General features: G+C 40.0%; 1 protein-coding gene across 2 annotated transcripts in view; it reads right to left on the reverse strand.

Annotated features, from left to right (window-relative positions):
* Nucleotides 1–793: 793 nt before the first annotated feature.
* The window catches only part of LOC129710976 (cadherin-12-like), an 882389-nt gene continuing 858713 nt past the window's right edge, over nt 794–24469 (reverse strand). For both annotated transcript variants that reach the window (XM_055658321.1, XM_055658312.1), the window contains 4 exons: nt 21681–21802; nt 13703–13820; nt 5503–5754; nt 794–1760 (listed from right to left, as the gene is read on the reverse strand). In XM_055658321.1, the coding sequence (XP_055514296.1) occupies nt 1273–1760; nt 5503–5754; nt 13703–13820; nt 21681–21802 (980 nt within the window). In that variant the 3' untranslated portion in view covers nt 794–1272. The remainder of the gene's footprint in view (nt 1761–5502; nt 5755–13702; nt 13821–21680; nt 21803–24469) is intronic.

Raw genomic sequence — 24469 nt, forward strand, 5'->3', positions numbered from 1 at the left:
ACACACCTGAGTCAATGGTAGAGAGCAACAGCAACACCAACCATTGGAAGATTGTTGTAATGGGGGTAATTATGGGTAAGCTATTTTAGTAGTCAAATCATCACTTACCTTTTTTACAATGCCAAAGTTTCAACATATGAACCTTGGATCAGTTGTAGCAATTTTGCCACTGAGAAAGAAGATTGCAATGTTGATGTACTTTTAGAGTGCTAGCTTTTAAGCATGATGTTAAACAAGCACTCTGTCTCCCTTCTCAGATCATATAGCATTAATGAAACACAGAGCAGAGTTATTCCTCCAGGTGTTTCGGGCATTGGGGTACATGAGAAGAGTTTCAATTCATGGGGCCCTGGCAGAAACACTGAGGAAAGAGGGAACAATTCCATTGGGACAGGTTTCACTTGAATTAACAGGATCAGTAAAGAAAGGGGCTGTAGAAAAGGGTATGAATTAAATATCTAAGGTGATGATGTGTGGCAAAGTTGCAGAAAGAAGACGATGAGTTTAGAAAGTTGATGAGAAAGGACAAGGCAATGATGCAGAATAGCAATATGGCTAAAGATTATCAAAATATTCCAGGCAGGTCTAGAGCATCCAAACAAAACAATCTGCCTCCAATTAGAGTCAGAGCAGGGAAAATAATAAATTAACAAAAATGGAAGAGCCTTTATCTGCATGCACACAACATTTGTAACAAGGTGAATGAATTAGCAGAACAACTAGAAATAGAATGGCATGATCTAATAGCCAGTATAGAGAAGTGATCTTAAAAAAATAACCATAATTGGAAATTAATATTCAAGGATGCTTAACATAGATGAGATAAACAAATCAACAACATCAGAACAAACACCTGCATTTATGCTGATTGTTCTTTTATTGAAGTGTCATTTAATTCAACTTAAGAACAACTTTTTGCTGTATAATAAAAACTGACACTCTTCCTGGAGAGCGTAAAGATCTGCAGTGTTCAAAGTTCATAGAGGCACTTTAGTGGAGATTACAGACAAACCTGCAGCTTTGATTTTGTTAGCAGCTACAACTGTATGGCCAATTCATTTCAAAGCAACTGCTTGAGCCTGTCTCTCCTCAATTTCACAATGTTACAATAATCTCACAATCATATCTTTGTGGTACCTAAGAAGACTATTTCACAGTAAAACAATAGTTGACATAGCAAATAACAATGGCAGCCATAACAAAAAAAAGGAGACAAAACTCATCTGTCCTTAAATTTACCAAACAGCATATTTACTGTTGCTTGTTGCTATTTTATCGAGTGTTGGTTTTCTCAGCTCCATAAAGGTCTGCAAGTATTTTAAACCGGGGTCCCCAGCTGCTGAGGTAATCATAATCTTGATCTCCATCTGCATTAACTGATTCCAAAGAGCTGAGTGACTCAGCAAATGAGCAATTTCCTTCATAAGCATAGGTAACCAGTGAATCATATGGAGGTGCAGCGGGATCTGCATCATTTTCTCGCAGTCGCTGGTTGATGAAGTCTCTGATGTTTGTGTTGTTTTGTACTATTATGGTCTGACATTGTGGATGGTGGGTCTCTGGCTTTACATCTCTGCGAAGCTGTACATCTTCAATTAAGTCTGGCTTCCTTAATGTGCTGATGTCAAAAGCTTGTGTGTCCTCCTCTCCACCTCCTTCATCATCATAACTGATTACATTGTCTCTGATATCTTCTTTCGACGTCATGCAGATTTCTTTCTTCCTTTGTCTTCTTAATGCCACAAACAGCACTACAATAACTGAACAAGATTGTAGCAGGTTTAAAAACATATTACTTCTTAATAACAAATGCAATTACGTCAGTTTTGTGGTAAATATCGTCAAATTTTATAATTAATATATCAGGTTGCAACTTAACACATTTGAATGAATAAATTAAAAGAAGCAAGTTGAATTATACATGATTTTTCTTGAATTGAAACTCCAGAAAAAAATAAAGTCAATGTTGTGTCCTGCAGACACTAAATACACACACTTCCACATCCAAACTTCAATTCAATTGACTTCAATGGAACTAAACTTAAAAAAATGTAGTGCAATGTGCACGGATCACTATATCGCACGGTTACCACATTGGGCCGATAAACTGGTCACACTAGGTCAGGATTTTCATTGACACCCACATAGGAGAGTGAATTTCAACCCTATTAATACTATTTGTTTTTAGTGACAATTCTAAGGGGCACTAGAGTTGCTGACTTATGGCGCCAGAGACTGGGGTTTGATCTAACTATGGGTGCTGTCTGTACAGAGTTTGTATGTTCTCCCTGTGACCACATGGGTTTTCTCCTGGTGCTCCTGTTTCCTCCTACACTCCAAATGCATAAATGTTTTGTAGATTTGGCCATCGGAAACCAGCACCACTGTGTCGCTAATGTTTTCAATGATTTAATAAATAATACTAATAATAAAATAATAATCATAATTTTTAGGTTAATTGGCTTCTACAAATAAAATGTGAATTGTTCCTAGAGTGCAGGATTTGTGTATGGGGTGATTGTGGTCAACGCAGAATCGATGGGCCAAAGGGCCTGTTTCCGTGCTGTATCTCTAAAAGTCTAAAGTTTAAAAAAAGTCTAGATGCTTCAACCCTTGTCGATCTATTTCCTACCATCTATTCCAATATGCCCCAGTGATCTAACATAGCACCTGGCTCATCAATATGAAGGAATCCTAAAATTCCAGAAATTCAATGCGAAGAAAGGTCCATATATCCATTCTGACTGCAAAGTTAGTACATAAATACACTGAAAAAAAGATTGTTTGAAGAGACAGCAGGGCATGGATCTTCAGGAAGATGGGCAGAGCAGTGGCAGATGGAATTTAGCCCAAACAAAGGTATGTCATGCTCTTTGGGAGGTCACATTTTGATAGGATTTATAGTAAATGGAAGGGACCTCGGGAGCATTGATATATAGAGACACCTTGAGGTGTAATTCATAGCTCTCTGAATGTGGTGAACAGATGGTGAGGGTAGTGAAAAGGGTATTTGGTATGCTGCCTTTCAACTGGCTGAGCCATTGTGCATAAGAGTTAGGCCATCATGTTCCAGTTCTACAAAACATTTTCAAGGAAGCAACTATTGTGCGTGCAGATCTGGTTGTCACACTGCAGAAAGATGTGGTAGGAATAGAGAGAATTCAAAAGTGATTCACCAGGAGACAAAAGGATGTCAGATAGGAATGGAAGAGCCAGAAGAAGAGTAAAATGCAAAGCCAGAGGGAGGGATATAGGTGGAAGGGGAAAGGGGTGGAGAGAGAGAGGGTATGAAAGGGAAATGGAGAATGGGACAGGGAGGGGTGGAAGATGAGTGGATAGAGGAGGAGAAAGTATAGGGTGATAGAGAAAGTAGGCTGAAGGTATAGCAATATTGTCCACATTACCTTCTTCCCATCTCCTCCCCTTTCTACTATCCACAGAGACCAATCCCTCCATAACTCCCTGGTCAATTTGTCTCTTCCCACCCAAACCACCCCCTCCACGGGTACTTCCCGCTGCAACCGCAGAAAATGCAATACTTGTCCCTTTACCTCCCCCCTCGACTACAACCTAGGACCCAATCAGTCTTTCCAGGTGAGGCAGAGGTTCACCTGCACCTCCTCCAACCAAGAAGGTGTCAACTTCTCTACATTGGCGAGATCAAGCCCAGGCTCGGCGATTGCTTCGCTGAACATCTCCGCTCAGTCCGTCTTAACCAACCTGATCACCTGGTTGCTCAGCACTTCAACCCCCCCTCCCATTCCCAAACTGACCTTTCTGTCCTGGGCCTCCTCCATTGCCAGATTGAGGCCCAGTGCAAATTGGAGGAACAGCACCTCATATTTCGCTTGGGTAGTTTACATTCCCTTGGGTAGAACATTGACTTCGCTAATTTTAGATAGCCCTTGTTTTCTCCCTCCTTCCCCTCCTCATCCTGGTTCTCCCACATCCTACTGTCTCCGCCCACTTCCTTTCTTTTTCCCTCCCCATCCCCGACATCAGTCTGAAGAAGTGTCTCAAACCGAAACGTCGCCGATTCCTTCTCTCCTAGATGCTGCCTCACACACTGAGCTTCTCCAGCAATTTTTGTCTACCTCCAATCACCTCTCCTTGCTTGTATTCACTATCACTTGCCAGGTTTTGCTCTACCCCTACCTCCCTCTTTTTAGCTTTCGTCCCCCTATTCCATCAAGGATCCGTATCATCTGTCTGTTTCCTCCACAGATGCAACCATTGAGTTCTTCCAGACTGCTTTTCATGTAATATAAATTCTACATTTACTAAAAATTAATTATTGAACCTAAACTTCAATTGCCACATGTTGTCTATAATCCTGCTAATCAACGAGCAACTGAATCGTTGGTGTGTTAAAAATTGCTGTTGGCAAAGAGTTATCTGACAGGCAGTGATCATTTATTAACACAACACACTATTTAAAATGTCTAGGGCACCTAAAAGAAAAAAAATGCCTGTAGGCTCCACACTTCATTTCAGGCAACTTTGGGGAGGGGCAAAGTAGCACATTCAGAAAGGAGAGTGAATTTCAACCCTAACAAAAGAGATTTATTTTGGAGTACTGAAAAATTAGTACTTGATTTTCCACTTGTCTTAAGGCAATCTGCGGTTGATATACAGGAAACCATCATTGTAACGGACCATGCAGTAATGGGGGGGGAAATGGGTCAATTTTTGCCGATTGTCTGCTATAACTGAGTACAGGATTACCGTGTAATAAGGTATTATTACACCAGCAGTAGAAACAAAGAACTGCAGATTTTGGTTAATACACAATGTGCTGGAGTCACTCAGCAGGTCAGGCATCATCTCTGGAGATTTCAATTTCAATGGCCTCCAGAGTATAACTAGCAGCCTGTGTTCTTAAAGAGCTAGTCTGCTATAACAGAAATCTATTATAAAGGGGTCTGTGATAATCAGGGTTTACTGTAAGTGTAATCATTGAAGCTTGTTTATTTCCGATTCAATATTGGGCAAAGGGGGGAAGTGATTGTTAAAATATATAATTCTGGTTGAAATTAATCTTGATATTTAAAATATCAACAAATGTATTAAAAATAAGATTTTAGCAAAGCGTCATATCATTGTTTCAACTGGGTAATTAGAAATGTTGTAGTAAATGTTCTAACCTTTTAGGTTATGATATTCTAAGGAATTACTGAATTGTGTTTTTTTCCCTATTCATACAGTGCCTGATCTATTGAGCATTTCCAGTATCATGTTTTTTTTTTAAATTTCAGAATTCCAATACCATGCCTTTGAATAAAACTAGTTGGCCAATTGTTCTTTTGGTTTCTGTGTGTACATGTGAGTTATAAAGATGCAATCATCAATGAACTAAAAACAACTGATAATATCTATTAGGATTTTTTTTTTTACCTCACTAAGCTTTATTGATTGAGCATCCATCCCCTTTAACGTTTCTCCGTTGTGTACTATCATTTATTACACAGAGCTTACAGAATCACATTACAATGTTAGACTCACCAAGGAGTATTATAATGCAAAGTAGGATTGCTATCAGTGCCTCCATGCTCAAGCCCACTGGCAGAAAGATTGCTTCTACGTTACAAGATGAGATTGTGCCATCCCCGTCACATCCACAGACTCGTATAGTCAAAGTATTTGTGCTGCTTAGTGCCGGGTAACCACTGTCTGAGATCACAACTGGAAGGAAATAGAGTTCCAATTGCCTGCGACTGTAGTTGTTCCTCTTGGATAAGATTCCAGCTGTGTTGTCTACGACAAGCACAAGAAAAGAAAAATTAGAATTGTAGATTGATAGAGCGTTGCAGAAGATTACATTGCCGGTGGCTGCTCTTTGGCAGAGGTATCTGCCCACAAAAATGTAAACCAACGTTGCAATGCATTAGTAAATAATGATGTTTTTAGTTTATCGTCACGTGTACCGAGGTACAGAGAAATAATAACCACACCACTGGAAATGCTATATTCTGAGATTTAAATGCCCATCGTTTTCAAGTTCATGGAAAGAGTTCACTGGACAATTTTCAAATACTTGGTTCATATGGCCATAGAGGCATAGAGACGTACAGCACAAAATTAGGCCTTTCAGCTCAATTCACCCAAGCTAGTCCCATTTGCCCACATTTGGCCAATATCCCTCGAAACCTTTCATGCCCATATAACTGTCCGTATCTTTTGTGAAAGAACAAATAGCAATTCAAATAAAATTTGATCTAAAGGGTAACAGGACATCTAACTGTCTGCCTTTGTGAGATTGAAATGTATTTGTTACTCTGTGTGTTCCTGAGGTGCTTGATCTATGACTGTCGTCGGCCCATATGAAGAGGAAAAAGGCTCGAATGCCTGCGGGAAATGGAAATCAAAGAGACCTTGCACTTCGAAGGGAAATTTGGTATATCAGGAGCAGATGAATCTTTGTTCAGTGAGCAAACTATTAGATTGCTCCCAGTGATCGCTGTATTTGATGCTCTCAAATAAAGAAGTCATAATAGCCTTACCCGATCTTTGTGGTGTGTTTTAAAGATTTATTTAATGCTTTTAAATGTTGTTATTGTACCTGCCTCAACTACCTCATCTGGCAGCTCATTCCATATACCAAGCACAAATGTGAAACATTTGCCCCATAGGTTCCTATTAAATCGTTCTCTTCTTACCTTAAACTTGTGTCATCTGGTTCTTGATTCCCTCATCCTGGGTAAAAGGTAACCGAGCACTCACTCTATCTATTCCCCTAATTAGTCTATACACCTCTATTAAGACACCCCTTAGCTTCCTGCGAAGAATAAAGCCCTAGTGTGTAGATTATTTTCCAATAGCTCAGGCCCTCAAGTCCAAGTAACATCCTCGTAAATCTACTCTGTACTGTTTCCAGCAATGACATCCTTCCTAAAGCAGGGTGACTGAAACTGAACATAATAATCCAAATGAGGCCTCATTAATGTATTGTACAACAGCGGCACAATGGGTTAACATCTATACTTAATACCCTGACTGATGAAGACCAATGAACCAAAAGCCTTTCATACCACATTATCTACCTGTGACAGCACTTTAAGGGAACTGTGTACCTGTACTCCAAGATCCCTCTGCTCCACAACACTACCCAAAACCCCACCGTTAACTTCCCAAAATCCAATACCTCATAGTTACCTGCATTAATCTTCATAAACCATTCTGCAGCCCACTTATCCAGCTGATCAAGATCTTGCTATCATTTTTGATAACCATCTTCACTGTCTATTCACTTACTAATCATGCCTTGTTCATTCTCATCTAAACCATTGATATAATCTTCAAACAGCAATGGCCAATACTTTTATATAGAAACATAGAAATTAGGTGCAGGAGTAGGCCATTCGGCCCTTCGAGCCTGCACCGCCATTCAATATGATCATGGCTGATCATCCAACTCAGTATCCCGTACCTGCCTTCTCTCCATACCCCCTGATCCCCTTAGCCACAAGGGCCACATCTAACTCATTCTTAAATATAGCCAATGAACTGGCCTCAACTACCCTCTGTGGCAGAGAGTTCCAGAGATTCACCACTCTCTGCGTGAAAAATAGTTCTTCTCATCTCGTTTTTAAAGGATTTCCCCTTTATCCTTAAGCTGTGACCCCTTGTCCTGGACTTCCCTAACATCGGGAATAATCTTCCTGCATCTAGCCCGTCTAACCCCTTAGGAATTTTGTAAGTTTCTATAAGATCACCTCTCAATCTCCTAAATTCTAGAGAGTATAAAACCAAGTCTATCCAGTCTTTCTTCATAACACAGCCCGGACATCCCAGGAATCAGTCTGGTGAACCTTCTCTGCACTCCCTCTATGGCAATAATGTCCTTCCTCATATTTGGAGACCAAAACTGTACGCAATACTCCAGGTGTGGTCTCACCAAGACCATGTACAACTGCAGTAGAACCTCTCTGCTCCTATACTCAAATACTTTTGCAATGAAAGCTAACATACCATTCGCTTTCTTTACTGTGCCCACCTGCATGCCTACCTTCATGACTGATGTACCATGACACAGGTGCATCTCCCCCTTTCTATCGGCCACCATTTAGATAATAGTCTGACCAAAATATGGATAATATCTGCTGCAAGCCATTACAACAGAGACCACTCAACAAATGCATTACATTCACTATGGCACATGTTGCATGTGCTATAGGCCTTTCTCTCATTCCTAAGCTTGCAAAATCTACTTGTCACCATTACTGATCCAATTCTCATTTGAAACTGGATATTGAATTTCCTTTCATTATATATATATAGAAATACACCCGAGCCAAGCTTCTCGAGTTTAGTTTAGAGATACAGCATGGAAATAGGCCTTTTGTCCCACCTGGTCCATGCTGATGAGCACGTACATTAGTTCTATCGTAGACACTATGGATAATATCCAGAAGACCATTAACCTACAAACCTGCATGTCTTTGGAATGTGAAAGACATGTGATCACAGGGAGAATGTACAAACTCCGTCCAGACACCACTCATAGTCAGGATCAAACCCAGATCTCTGCTGCTGCCGCCCTTTAAAGTTGTGACGCAGCAGCAGCCCATTTATTTTAGCTCAGAAGAGTGTATGCATTGGTGGATTTATTTTTGCAAAGAGATATCGCATTGCATATCTATATCTGGTATCTCTTTACCCTTTATCCTGCAACTTTCATGCTTCAGTAAAATGTCTTTGCATTTGACTGTCTCATTAATAAAAAAGTGACATTTGATTGAAATGGTTTGATTTGTTACTGCTAATCCAGAATAGACTTGTCAGAGGGTCAAATTAAATTGTCCAATAATTCATTCCCATTGACAATGTAAGTGTGCTACATATAACCATATCAACACAACGCATTCTGCCTTTGAAGTTCATTTCAATGATGTCTATAGAATGGTCTTCAGAAGCAGTACCGTGCAGATGGACTGGAGGTACTACTGTCCTGATTGATGGGTGTTAGGTGTTTGTGGTGCGGAATTTTAGGCAAATGTCTGACAAAGCAGGCTCAAAGGGTTACTGCTGCTGATATCTCCCATGTTTCTCTCTCCTCTGCAGGGGACAGATGAGGCCTTGATGGATCTTGCCCTCATCCATATGTACAATAATACCTTCATGACAGAAGTTGTAGTATAAGAACAGAACTGTCTTCTCCATTTCATTCGTGCTGCATCAGATATGCTTTGCTTTCTCCTGCCGGTGAGTAAGAAGTGTGATGAAGAATATTCTGTGGTATGTTTGCATGACATTATGCTCGAATGAATACCAATGTTCGCAGACTCTGTAGGTTACAACTGCACCATTTCTGTCAGTTTGAAATGCAGCTCAAAAATGTCAGGTGAGACTTAACTGAAGGAATTTGCTGGTAAATGAGGGATGATAATTTGATACCATTCAGGAGCGTTTGAGGTGGGTTGTGTGTTTGCAAATTGTGGGATTTTGAGTTGATTGGATTTGGCGTTTGACCATTCAACTCAAATCTCTTATGTCATGCTGTTATGGATTCCTATGGCTTTCTTGGCCTCTTGCAAACACTGATGATCTCTTCTTCTTTCTTCCTCCTCTACAAGCACTGCCACAGAAAGCAGAAAACTCAGATCCTTGTCACTGTGGACATGTAACACTGGCTCCAGTATGAGTGCACTTCACCCATAGAACCACAGACTAGTTTTATGTAACTACTTTACAATTTTCTCCCTATGACTTCACCTTTCTACTTCACTTTCCACTAGCTTCTCTTTCTTTAAAACTGAACCTTAAATCATCTTCTTTAAAAAATATTTCCTTTTGAAACCTAATGCCAAATGTTGTTTGATTACGTTCCTGTGAAGCATTGTGAAGGTTCTATATGCATGTAAGTTGTGGTGCTGGAACAACAACTGTCATGCTCACCTAAAGGATAATGTTCAAATCACACGGTATTGTATTACCTATAAAGCTCCATCTGTATACAATTCTCCTGACAGACATTTTATGAAGGTACTTTATAGTACTTTAAGCATTATTAATGTTGCAGTATATAATCTGAACTCTCAAGTGTTTTAACAAAACAGTAATAACTAGAACACATAACCAAGTATGGCAGACAAAAGGATCAATAAAAGCTTATCTCAAATCCACAGAATAGAAACCAGTGGACTGTTTCTTAGATTTATAACCGAGTGAAATAATTTTCAATATCGCAAATATCTAACAACAAAGATTGCCCAACACTCGTATGGTCTGCAATAGACATGTAAAGAATGGAAACAAAGTACAAGGGCTAATCTGACAGTTAGGATATCCTGTCGACGATCTTCAATCAGAGATGTCTTATCACCTGGTTAAGAAATGTAAAGTCTCACTTGGAAAATTAGGTAGCTGGATAAACTTTGCTGTATCTTTGGTCTGCTGGCCAGCGTGCTATCTCCAGTACACAAAAAAAATGTAACCTTATGAAAACTTTAGCTGGCAATGTTTTAACTCCCGCCTAATCTCATTCACCCATTATTCCTTGCTCCGTGTCATTGCTCTAAATGTGTTCAGTTCAGAAATACCTTGATTTTAAAATTCTTGTCCTTTCTTTTCAAATTATTGCATTGACCATCCCCTTGCTACCTGTGTAATTTCCTCCACCCCTTCAGCTTCTGTAGAGCTCTGCATTCTTCCACATCTGTCCTCTGCTACATATTCGCACTGAGCCGGCAAGGACTGGGTTCCAAGACTCTTTCAATGTAAATCTATTAAAGATGCTTCAGGTGAATGCTTGGTGAGGTTCCTTTATACCCACTCCTTCCACTCAATAACAATATGGGCACCCGATTTTAACCACAGATGAATTACAATGCAGTAAATTGGAAGTTCATGTAGCTAGAAATTAATTCCTGGTGCATTATCCAGCTATGCGCTCTACCTCCAAAAATCACTGCAAAGAGGTTTACCACATGGGAATGGAGGAGGCCTGTGATAGAAAGGTCAGTATGGGAATAGGAAGGGGAGTGAAACTCATTGGCAACCGGGAGATCCAGTAGGCTTTGGTGGACCAAGTGCAAGTGTTCGATGAAACTGTCACTGAGTCTACACTTGGTCTCGCCGATTTACCAGAGGCCACATCGGGAACACCAGATGTGGTAAATACGGTTAGAGGAGGTGGGCATGAAGGACTGTTGAGGCTCCTGGTTGGAGGCGAGAATGGAGGTATAGAGACAGGTGTTACATCCCATGTGGTTGTAGGGAAAAGTACCTGGGGAGGAGGTGATTTGGGTGGGAAGTTGTGGAGGCAGCGTTCTCCGTGGAAGGCAGAAAAAGGTGGAGAAGGGAAGATGTGACTGGTGGTGGAATCACATCAGAGGTGATGGAAACATCAGATATGTTGCATGCGGAGGATGGTGGGGTGAAAGATGAGGACCAGGGAAACTCTATTCATGTTCTGTCTGGGCAGAGGGGGAGCGAAGGAAAAGACAGGAGAATGGGGGAAAAGGAAAAATAGATCAGTCCTGATTGAATGGCGAAGTAGACTCAATGAGCCTAATGGCCTTAATTCTGCTCCTATGACATGAACACAAGCTTTCTGACCCACAGATGAGCGTGCTGAGCGATATTGCATGGCTTACAATTATGGCAGAGGAAGCTACAGAATCAACAATTTTGTTTGCCTGTTCTGATCTAAAAATACATGCAAGATATTTTCAGTCCCTAACTGAATAGGAGAACAAACTGGAAGAACTGAATGGCCTTTTCTTATTCCTAACTTCACACATCAAAGATGGCCTGTTTCTTAATGGCATTTGTCATCTTAGAACATAGAAAGTACAGCCCAGTAACAGACCCTGTAGCCCACAATATCTGAGCCTAACATGATGCTAAGATAAACTAACCCCATTTGTCTGCACATGATCCATATTCCACCATTCCATGCATATCCACATGCATATCAAAAAGCCTCATACATGTCATTATTGTATCTGCCTCAACTGCCTTCCCAGGCAGCACGTTTCAGGCACCCACCTGTGTAAAAACCTCCACCCGCACAACGTCTTTAAATTTTGTCCCTTTCACCTTAAACCTATTCTCTTTAATGTTTGACATTTCCACTCTGGAAAAAAAATGTTCTTGTTTGCATGTCCCTCAATATTCTCAACCAACAAAGATCTACCAATCTTGGATAACGCCAACCCATTCACCTGCACTGTTGTCGCCGATCAACTGGTCTCTGACAACTTGCATTCACTTTCCAGACACACTTGTGCACAAGTAGATCAGCACAGTCCCAGTTACTGTGCTACTCTGAAATTCCAATCAGAACGGTTAACTTTTTGTACAGATTTTGGCCCTTGAATTTGTGCACACTTTCTAATTTCTTATCATCAAATAACAATACGTTCTCAAAACTTTAATATACAAATGCAATAACATTAATACAAGTAAACTTGCATGCTATTTAATCCATTATTTAATTTTCAATATCAAGAACCTTGTAGTGTACGTCAAGGAATACCCATCCCAAAACATTGGGGTACATCAGTGAATACCTATCAGGAATATTGATGTGCATCAATTAATGCTTTTAAAGGTTGTTGTGCTGTACAGCTATCCTAACCTTTGTAATACTGCAGTTTCCACATTGTGCTTTACAACTATCTTAACCTTTGTCAAACTGCAGCTCCCACAACTCCAACCTTGTCTTCCCAACATCCATTATCCATCTTAATTCAACCTAATTACTGGCATGGCCCAATGTCTCCTCATTAAACAGATTTTCCACGAGCTATTACTGACTGTCTTAATCCTCCAACTGGGTATGACTATTTAGCTTGATGGAACATATTCCCATAGAGGCATGGGAGATATATAGCACTGAGACAGATCCTTCAGCCCACTGAGTCCATACTGACCATCAACCACTCTGCAACATTAACCTCACTTTTATTCTCCTCACATTCTTCTCAATTCTCCCCACATTCTACCCTCATCTACACAATACTGGCAATTGGCCAATTAACCTACTGATTTACACATCCACTGCTAATATCTGCAGCTTTGTGGGGGTAGGGAACAGCTGTGATCAATTGAGATTGTTGTACTGAGCAAGGTTGAGGAGGCTGAGTCTGGCAGGACCCTGGATGCCAAAGATGGTGCCTTGGGCAAGGAGGATGAGAGGAAAACATGCTTCATAGCAGGACTGTCTGGCTATCAGTAATCTCTTCTCTGCATCACGTACAATACTGTAAATTGTTGTGTACGGCATAACCTTAGAAAATGGCATCCAAAATTGTGTGATTGTATGGTGGGAGTAAATTGAAAATAAAAACTTGGAGTGAAAGACTTCTATTTTTGTAGTGTCGTCATGATCTTGTGGTGGTTCAAAGCATCATACAGTTAAATGACGACTTATGGAAGTGTAGCGACTGGTGTAATGGAGAAATAATGAGTGAACATTATTTTCTATAGTAGCAGCACCTTAAAAATAAAAAGAAACGGAGATGTTTTTTCTAAGGGTCTATGGCTTCAAAAACTAAAGCAAGGGAATAAAATTGCAGCGAGATGATTACCCAAATCAAGGCTGTCACAATTTTGAAAGCATGGTTATTTGTAGTGCTATGACTAGTCAAGTACACGTCACAAAATGGCTTAAACTAATTAGTTTGAATAGAATTCTGCAGGAAATTGCCTGTGATTTTTTTGAAGAAAGATAAGAGATAGAATAGAAAGCAAATCTTACTTCCGTTGTCTTGAATGGTGAAGTTTGGGTTTATATCATCCTCAGGTGACAATCTGAAGTGAAAATGTGGGGCTGTGGGTGGCAGGTCTTTGTCCTCAGCACTGATTGTCATAATTACCTGCAAGAATAACAGCAAGAGCTGCCAGTCATTGTTAATTCAGTATAAACTTTCAGGTCCAGGCAAAAAACAGAAGCTGCACCCACTTGTTTCCATGTACACAAATAATAGGCTCCAGACGGCATATTCAACAAAGCTTTGTTATGTTGTCAGGGTTGTGAAGGCTTATCTTTTTGAAGTCGAAGTCTTTAACTATTTTAGCTCACAGAAAGCTATGATGAAGAGCATAAAAAACTTAAAACAATGCTAAAGTGGCAGGCTATTTACACAAACCATTCTCCTTCTCACCCATTCCCTTGAGGTTTAGAATGACTTGCTTCCACTCGAGTGCTGAAGGTTCTAACATTCATAAAGTTATGTTGTGGGAGCAGAATTAGGTAATTTGGCACATCAAGTTTTCCTGCCATTCAATCATGGCTGATCTATCTTTTCCTCTCAACCTCCAAAAGAGACCAATCTCCAAAAGAGACTAATGTAGTGCCCATTTACTCTGCCACAGGTCGACATGATTGGCAGGGTGGGTGAGTATCTTATAAGGCAGTGCACTTCTTAACACATGCACATACTCACTGCAACAAATGGTTTCAAAATTCTCAATGTCACCCCAAATGTTCCATCATCATTTTGAGCAGCTTTTAACATTTTGAAGTTTTAAAGCGTAAAGATATATTTTTTTGTTTTCTCAATCTTCACATTGTCAGATATGGTGACACATTATTTCTGCACATATTTATATCTCTGCCTGAGGGAAACTAAACCACTCCTTTTGTCATCCACCCACTGTGATTTAGTGATAAAGGCATACCATTGGAGGTGTTAACAGAAACATAACATCCTTTAGGGGTAGTATATTAGTATAAGAAGGGTGTCGACCTGAAACATCATCTATTCCTTTTCTCCAGAGATGCTGCCTGACTCACTGAGTTACATAGAAACATAGAAAATAGGTGCATGAGTAGGCCATTCGGTACTTCGAGCCAGCATCACCATTCAATATGATCATGGCTGATCATCCAAAATCAATACCCCGTTCCAGCTTTTTTCCCTATATCCTTTGAATCCCTTAGCCCTAAGAGCTAAATCTATCTTTCTCTTGGAAACATCCAGTTACTTCAGCTTTTCGTATTTATCTTTGGTTTAAACCAGCATCTGCAGTTCCTTCCTGCGCAGTATATTAAATATAATATTGGCCCAGGCTTTTTTTCGCTCAGCAGGGAGCAAGATCATTCACTGCTAATCATATATAAAGAAGGGGAGTGTATTTTGGATTACAGTCACTAATTGGAGAGAGATTACTTTGGATTACCATAGTGGACTGCAGGGGAGAGGGATTTACTATCTTTGGAGGGGAAGATCATGCTGGATCACTATTATTGATTGAAGGTGGACGTAAGAACAGAAAAATTGCAAATATTTAACAGGTCAGCCGTATCTGTGTGAAGGATCTTATGAAGGGGTCTCTAATTGGAGACAATAATTCTACTTGTTTTCCCATAGATGTGACTCACGTACAAGTTATTTCTAGCATTTTATGTTTTTATTTCAGATTTCCAGCATCTGCAGATATTTTGATTTTCTTTTAGTTGAAGACAGATAGACTCTTAATTTCCATCAGTAAACACCAAGGCAGTCGATTGGCTGCATTGTAGGTGCCCCATTAATTAAAATCTAGATTATGCAACTCCTTTAAGAGATATTGATTTTTTTGCCTACATTTTCTGGTTTAGTTATTAGAGAGAAGAAATTGTGGCCTATGCCATTTACAATAACAAACGAACAGAATTTTCCTACAAAAGATCCTTGAACCCAAATCATTGTTTAATTATGCTTTCCAGAGTTGCTGCTTTGCTTGCTGATGGTTTACAGCATCTTGTTTTAATTGGATGATGAGAAAGATTGGGAGGGCTTTTTGCATTGCTTCTTGCCTTGTTCCAGCGTTAGAGTTATCAATGGAGCATCCTTTACAAAAAGGCACCAACTTCCAGCTGAACCACAACAATCTGTCAAAAATGCAGTTCCAACAACTCCGATTCAATCCTGACCACTGTGCTGACTGCGTGGTGTTTGCATGTTCTCCCTGTGATTACATGGGTTTTCCTCAGCTGCTCTGGTGTCCTCCTACATCCCAAAGACATGCTAGCAGTTTGGTCAATTGTCCACTGTAAGCCAGTCCTAGTATTGTTTAATTTAGAGATACAGCGTGGAAACAGGCCCTTTGGCCCACCGAGTCCACACCAACCAGCGATCCCCACTTACACACTAGGGACATTTATACCAAGCTAATTAGCCTACAAACCTGTACGTCTTTGGAGTGTGGGAGAAAACCGAAGATCTAGAGAAAAACCCACACAGGTCACGGAGAGAACATACAAACTTCGTACAGACAAGCACACATATTCAGGATTGAACCCGGGTCTCTGCAGCTATAAAGCAGTAGCTCTACCGTGCCACCCTGACACGACAAGTGGTAGAATTTGGAGCTGGTTGTTGGTAGAAATGTGAAGAAAATATAATTGGCTATAGGATTATTGGTGTTTGATTGGTACTCCTGCATCTATTTTCTATGTTTCTATATTTCTACTTGCCATATTCCCAGTCAGAAACATATACAAGAGGGATGACTGCCACACATGGCAGTGCGACATTAATATGTATCGGAGCATGCATACATTACGGGTTCTTTGTTGAAGTGTAGGAAGTAAACAAGGCTACTGAGTCATCAAACCTTATAATGATATCTGTGCTCATAAATATAAGGGTGAAGGATATGGCAGAAAGATAGATGTATGTTTTATACAGTGGTGTGTTGTATACCATGTTTCATTTGAAGTGCTTCAGGTAGCCGTCACTGCAGCAAGCAAGGCTCATACGTGTCAGTTGCCTGGCAACCAGCTACTTCCTATTCTCCAGTCTCCACATTAGCATGAGTGAAAATAAATCCCCATTTTTTCTTAGATTCCTGCTAAATTTCCACAGTGGGTATTGCGGGTGATCAGCAGAAGTCAAACAGAATCTGTGGGGACATTTTATACAGAGCAAGATCGCAAGACAGAAACTCATCTGATGATGAAAATCTTGACCATTGCAGTCCATCAGTAATATTGTGAGTGAAATACGAAGCTTGATATGTATTTACATCACAATTAATCAGATTATTTAGAGATTATTTTCTGCAGAACATACAAACAACAAGCCTCATAATATTTGTATGGTGTTTAAAAGGGAGGATGACACCACCTGCGAATAATTGAGCAAGATTCTTCTCGTTTTCATTTGTGTGAAAGCCTGCTTTGTTGAGAGTAATAGATTCATAAAGTCACACAGCACACCAAAAGGCTCTTTGGCCCACCATGCCTATCATCATCACGTACAGTATCTATCTACAGTAATTCCATTTATCAGCCTATTATGCCTTGCAAATTAAAAATGCTCATTCAGATAATTGACTGTTGTGTGAGTTCATGCCTTCAGCACCTTCTCAGACAGTGCAATCCAGATTTCAACCATACTCTGAGTGAAAAAAAAAATTCTTCAGATCCCCCCTCAATCTCTAACTCATTACCTCAGCCCCATGCCCTCTGGTCTTAGACAGCTCTGCCTTGGGGAAAAGTATTTTATTATCTGCACGACCTATGCCTCACATAATGTTGTGCAGACATTCTCTCTAAAGATCCCAGAAACAAACCCAACCTTTCTGGTCTCCCATCATTATTAAAAGATTCCAATCTCCCATCATTACTAAAATATTCTATCCCAGGCAATGCTAAGATGAAACTCGTCTTCACTCTTCGCAGCGTACTCATGGCCTTACAATAACCATACATCAAGATCAGCTCACAATGTGCCAGCTTTAGTTTACTTTACTTTACTCTATTATTGTCATGTGTACTGAGGTACAGTGAAAAGCTATGTAGTCATGTGCTATCCAGTCAGCAAAAAGACTATACATTACTACTATCTTGCTATCCACAGTGTACAGATTCAGGATAAAGGGAATACAGTTTAGTGCAAGATAAAGTCCAGTAACCAATGTTTTATGAAAATCGACACAATAGACACAACATGCTGATGTAACTCAGCAGGTCAGACAGCATCTCTGGGGAAAAGGAATAGGTGACGTTTTGGGTCGAGACCCTTCTTCAGACTGAGAGAATGTTTTATGAATTTGTAGTTTCCAAGACTTCTCCACTCTTATAATAATTTTCTTAGTTAATGAAGGCAACCATCTTATGTGCCTTCTTTACTGCTCTATCTACACTTGCTGCCACCACAGTCACCTTTGGACATGGATACCAAGGTCCCTTTTTATCCTCAATACTCCCTCTGACCCTACCATTCATTGTGTATGTTTTACCTTTTTCAACCAGCCTCCACTAGCTGATCAATATCATTCTGTTGGCTAATGCCCCTGTCCCACTTAGGAAACCTGAATGAAAACCTCTGGAGTCTTTGCGCCCCACCCAAGGTTCCCGTGCGGTTCCCGGAGGTTTTTGTCAGTCTCCCTAAAGTGGTTTCCGCTTCTTCTATGTTCCGGCGATTATTTCAAAAAATTCAAAACCGGCTGCGACTAAAAATAGGTTGCCGTTTTAGAAATCGGTAATTTTTTAGTTGAAGCCAGTTGCGATGCTAGTTGAAGGTGGTTGCCGGAGGTTGCAGGTAGTGGAAGGTAAGACCTCCCTGGTGGAATAAAACTGGGTGAAAAAAAGGTCTTATCATATGCAGAATACTGATCATTATTAGTTTTAGTATTAATAGTTTTTCAACTATATCATTTCAGTCTTCAGGTCTCTTCCCAAATGGTCATTATGCGTTTACTATTTTTTCAAGGAATTTTGCAAGCCTAAAAGACATTTGTAAATTCAATGCTACTGAAGTCACTAACAATTACAGTACCATTGTCATTTGTTATTTACAGTTAGCTTGGAAGGTTTACATTTCCAAGGAGACATAATTTATCTTGTTAATAATTTCACTTACTGCGGACCCGGAAAATAAGCTACAATGTCCGGACAGTCAGTGTATATTGTGCTAGAGGGCTTTATGTCAGGATTCAATAGCTCATAATATTTAGTCTTAGAAATGAGCATCTAAAACCAACTTAATTTGTTGGTTGAAAATTACTCTGTTTGCCAATTGAGGCATTAAATTCTTCAAGACACATGTTATGGTTGTACATGACATAGACAAGGCTGCATTTGGAGTATTGTGTGCTGTTTTAATTACCCTGATATAGGAAGGATGTCATTAAACCGGAAAGAATGCAGAGAAGATTTATGAGGATGTTGCCAGACTTGAGGGCTTCTAGGGGAAAAGATTGGGCAGATTAGGACATTATTCCTTGGAGCAGAAAACTGAGGGGTGATCTTACAGAGGTGTTTATACTAATTAGGTGGTGTAGACTTCGTGAATGCACAGTTTACTTTTACAATGGATAGGGGAATCAAAAGCTAGACAACATGGGTTAAAGGTGAGAGGGGCAAGATTTAATAAGAAACTGAGGGGTTACTTTCTCACTCAAAGTGTTGTGGGTGTATGGATCGAGCTTCTAGATGAGGTAGGTGATGCAGGTACTCTAATAGCATTTAATTGACACTTGGACAGATACATGGAAAGGAAAGGATTAGAGAGATATGAGCCAAATACAGGCAGGTGGGGTTTGGATAGATGGGGCATTTTGATTGGCATGTATGAGTTGGTTCTGAAGAGCCTGTTCCCATGCTGTTTGACTATGGCTTTAAGATATCAACCACAAGTACTGAGGAGAAAACTGGGGTGAAAAAATACTATTGTGAACACCAGAAAGATTTGGGAGGTCATGTTGCAGTTATATGAGACATTGGTGAGGTTGCATTTAGAGTATTGTGTTCAGTTCGGGGCTCCATGTTATAGGAAAGATGTTGTCAAGTTGGAAAGAGTACAGAGAAAATTTGTGAGGATATTGCCAGGACTCAAGGGTGTGAGCTATAGAGAGAGGTTGAGCAGGCTGGAACTTTATTCCTTGGAGCGCAGGAGGATGAGGGGTGTTCTTATAGAGGTGTATAAAATCATGAGAGGAATAGATCAGATAGATGTACAAAGTCCCTTGCCCAGAGTAGGGGAATTGAGAACCAGAGGACATACATTTAAGGTGAAGGAGGAAAGATTCAATAGGAATCTGAAGGTAACATTTTCACTCAAAGGGTGGTGGGTGTGTGGAACAAGCTGTCAGAGGAGGTAGTTGAGGCAGGGGCTATCCCAACATTTAAGAAACTGTTAGACAGGTACATGGATAGGACAGATTTAGAGGGATATGGGCCAAATGCAGGCCGGTGGGGCTGGTGTAGATGGGACATGTTGGCCGGTGTGGGCAGGTCGGGCTGAAGGGCTTGTTTCCACACTGTGTGACTATGACTGATTAGAGTCAAAGTGGGAATTAAAAAATGTAATGGCAATTAGGAGAATGAGATATGCTTGCATCAAAACATTCTTGCAGAGTTCAAAGAGATATTGGGTAATCTGTAAAATAAAATAATAATTATAGTGACTGCATACCTTTAGGACATAGGTGTGATAATGATTATCCTCAATCTAAGATATTACTATTGTTACAAAATATATAATCTGAAAAGAACTACGTATTTGAAGAATGCATGCCTAGAACTCCATCTAGTGTTAGGATTTACAATTTGTTCTTAAATCCTTTTACTGATCGTGCAGAAGTGGATTTTGGTTCGCTACCTGATCTTTCTAAACTGGAGGTATATTTTGAGGTAAATTATTTATTTTCCGCATGCATGAAAAATTATATACACTGTACCAAAGGCAGAGAACACAAGGCACATTGTGCTCACTCAATGTGCAGACATTTTTGATCAATCTTTGTGATGCCCTTATCACAGAAAGCTACACAACAATCAGGTATTTGAATCTATATCCTCATCATAAAGATTAAGGAAAGTTTCAGCACATTCGATCTTAGTATCAAAGAGAACAAAAATAATTGAAACTAAAACTAAACGGTGTGATCATCTTACAAGTTGCAAGAATATGTTTGCACAGCACACCACATTCTAACCCTGATGAATGTTGCTTGATGTATAAATTCAAATATTGGTCAGAGAAACTCTTTAAATCCATAGTGTACATTTGCATAATTATTCATGCAGAGGCCTTGCATTGCATGTGTAACACCAGAATTTTAATAAAAACTGCAGGGAATATTGCAAAGTATTTTTATGGCCACATAAATTAGGGGAAAAATTGCAAAAAGCATAGATTTATTGTATATCGGGGGCAGTGAATGAAGACTTTTGGAACTGTTAATTACACACGTTTCAACTCATTAGTTTCATCAACAGTGCACATGGAAATAATGACAAAATTATCTTCAGCAGAATGAGTCCATATCCCACCACAAAAACAAATCCTTTCCTTCAAATAGGACTTCATCGCCCACAGCATCATAAATGGATATGGATATGGCCTCATGTGGTTACACAGGCAACAGCAGATGGTGGGATCAGGACCAGCGAGTAAACTGATGTATGAACTCAGCGGGTAAAGCTGCATCTGTGGGAAGATTTTTGCCACTACAAATGCTACTCAGCCTGCTCAGTTCTTCCAGCAGTTTTTGGTGCCTTGTGTGCTGCTGCTTATTAACGTTATCTCCTGCAATTTCCTTGGATCTGCAGAGAAGTAGGACAGAAATCCTATTTTCAATGTTTTCTGCCACACTTCTGGTAAACCCACAAAAACTGAGAAGCAGCAGCTCCCAGGGAATACCCAGCCGGGTCACATTTATAATCTGTTCACCTTGATTATACATAACACACAAAGCATTATGAAAAGCATTAACTTTTTTCAACACATTTAATACTATACCTGGCCAGTCTTGGCATTTTCACACATCATGGTCTCGTAAGGCACTGAGAATTCTGGTGCATATTCATTGACGTCTAAAACTTGAATGGTCACTGGAACTTTGCTGACCAACTCGGGATTGCCTATAAAATAAATGAAATTTCATGAAAAGGCAATAGCAACGGAAATAATAAATTAATGTAAAGCTGGAATGATTGTGGGCAAGAATTTTCTATTTGCTGAACCCGCCTTGTACATCTTGGCTGCCAGTTACTGTTCTATGCAGGAATTTTTATGGACTATTTCACAATCGGACATAGCATTAATAACGGGATCAAGACTACTTGTTCATAGTATGCAAAAACGTGTGTCCTATTAAAGTTCTAAAAACTTTAAACTTTAGACATTAGAGATGTAGCATGGAAACAGGCCCTTCAGCCTACCGAGTCTGCACTGATCAGTACACTAGTACTATCTGACAGATTTGGAACAATTACAATTTACAGAAGCCAATAAACATAGATATTGTACTTGTACATCTTTGGTGTGTGGGAGAAAACTGGAGCACCCAGAGAAACCCCATGCAATCACAGGGAGAATATGCAAACTACATACCCACAGCACCCGTAATCAGAATCTAACTGGGGTGTCTGCCATTGTAAGGCAACTCTACCGCTATGCCACTGTGCAATCCTAAACTTTGATGAGTATTATTTTAAATTATAAGGCTATTCCATATAGTGCATTAGACACAGGAAATTGCATATTATTTCAGATGAATGATTTGGTAACATAATTTATGTACGGTATTCCCTTTGGCAGTATTATTGCATTGTGTTATGAATTAGTTAGATGTTTACTTCAAATTACCAGGACTGGTGTCATTCAACTGATCTATAATAATAAGATTAAACGAGAACTTACCAGTTTGAAGTTTGAACTTTATTTTATGAGTAACGTTGAGGGATTACGTGAAGACCCCACCAGTACGCATATGTGTCAATCTACAAAGCAGCGGTGTGAAATCACAGACAACAGTTATTGAACTGGACATAGTAAGAGAAGAGAACCATAATACCAGTTGACCTTTATGATAGAGGGCTGGGAGCGGAGCGCACGTAATCCCTCAACGTTACTCCTCATAAAATAAAAATCAAACTTCAAACTGGTAAGTTCTCATTTACTCTTACTATTTTACTTCGGAGTCACGTGAGTGACTGCGTGAAGATTTTAAAGCTCTGTGATGCCGTGGAAAACGAGTCCAGGCGTCATACAATGCATCAGTAGGCCAATGATGAGTGAACATTAATATTGTATTCAGACATGACATTGATATAGACATGTTGATGCTATTAATGAACAATAGTGCAATAGTAACCTCCCTCAACCAAGAGGAAACATACCTAACATAGAGTTGGCAAATGCCCCCAATCTGGCAATGAGTTTGATCTGAATATTTAGACAGATCAATAGTTTGACCATCCTGCAACCACTAGTATGTGGTCCATAACTCTGCTGCTGAGGTATAGTGGTCCTGGTGGAGTGAGACTCAAAATGTCAATGTTCACTCCAGTATATGCCAGACCCATTTAATCCTCTGGAGAAGGTTTGTGTTTCCTTCTAACAAGGTTTATGTAACTAACAATATAGCTAGTCAGAGTCTATAAGACTCTTAGGAACCTTGTCATACTGGTGTAGATGCATGATTACAGGCAACCCAAGGTCCATGGGATATGCAACACCTAGTTTGGTCTGATGTCCCTGTCTACTCTGCTTGACTAATCATGAACAAAACATGATTATTATAGCCCACAGATATGATCATCCTATCCAGTGCAACAATGACTGGACCCATAGCGCTGTACTCAGCACCATGGCATAACCACTAGTAAGTGAGTTTGACCAAGGACAGGGATGTTGCTGGTACCCATCGGCGAAATGACGTAGCACAATGTTAACAACCCATATTCTCTACGTCCCTAGACCTGGGAGGTTTTAAGTTGACGATACCCTTCATAATCTAAATGTCAGAGGGTGAGACCGGGCAGAGTGGTTTATGTTCCCTGCAGCCAAATGATGAGGAGGTACTTTAGGCGTAGTAAACGGAATATTAACTTAATGTTATAATCCCATAAAACTGAATTTCAAAATGTCAATCATCTGTGACTCGTTAAATGTAAAGAAGCATAAACAATACTTCCCATCTCCTATGAGGAATGCAGCTATTTGATGCTATCCCTGCAATCTGCAGTGAGCACTCCCAATGCTTTAGGTTTGACAACCTGAGCCACAGGAATGGTCTCTCAGAATCTGTCATTCAATGAATTGATTATATCATGCAAAGGATGGTTTCAACATCACAACTGAACCAGCATCTTTGTCCCCAGAAATTACCATGTAAGGTTTTATGCTCATTCCCCAAATCAGCGGGAACCATGGGTAAATAACCCAGGCAGGCACCATGAAAAAGCCAGAAGCAGGAATTTTGCATGACCCGTTCTATGAGGCCAAATGGAGGAAGACATAGAATACTATTCCTCCCTTGTGTAGCGAGAATGCACCCTTCGCCACTGAAATGCCTTGTATTTTTGCAACTGGTGATTGAGCCTAGATGCAAGCATCTCGATCGTAGTGTTCCATCGATCCGCAATGTAATTAAATACCTTGTGATCGCACATTCATTCTGTGTTGTCATTGATTTGCAAGATAATGCACCAGTGTTAAATGTGGTTAGGAAAAACTATCACCGGATACTTTGATTTGATTGTACCTTAGTGATTAACATATTCCACCACCAAAGTGTATCACCT

Source organism: Leucoraja erinacea, chromosome 2 (assembly GCF_028641065.1).
Source record: "Leucoraja erinacea ecotype New England chromosome 2, Leri_hhj_1, whole genome shotgun sequence".
Classification (NCBI taxonomy): Eukaryota; Metazoa; Chordata; class Chondrichthyes; order Rajiformes; family Rajidae; genus Leucoraja; species Leucoraja erinaceus.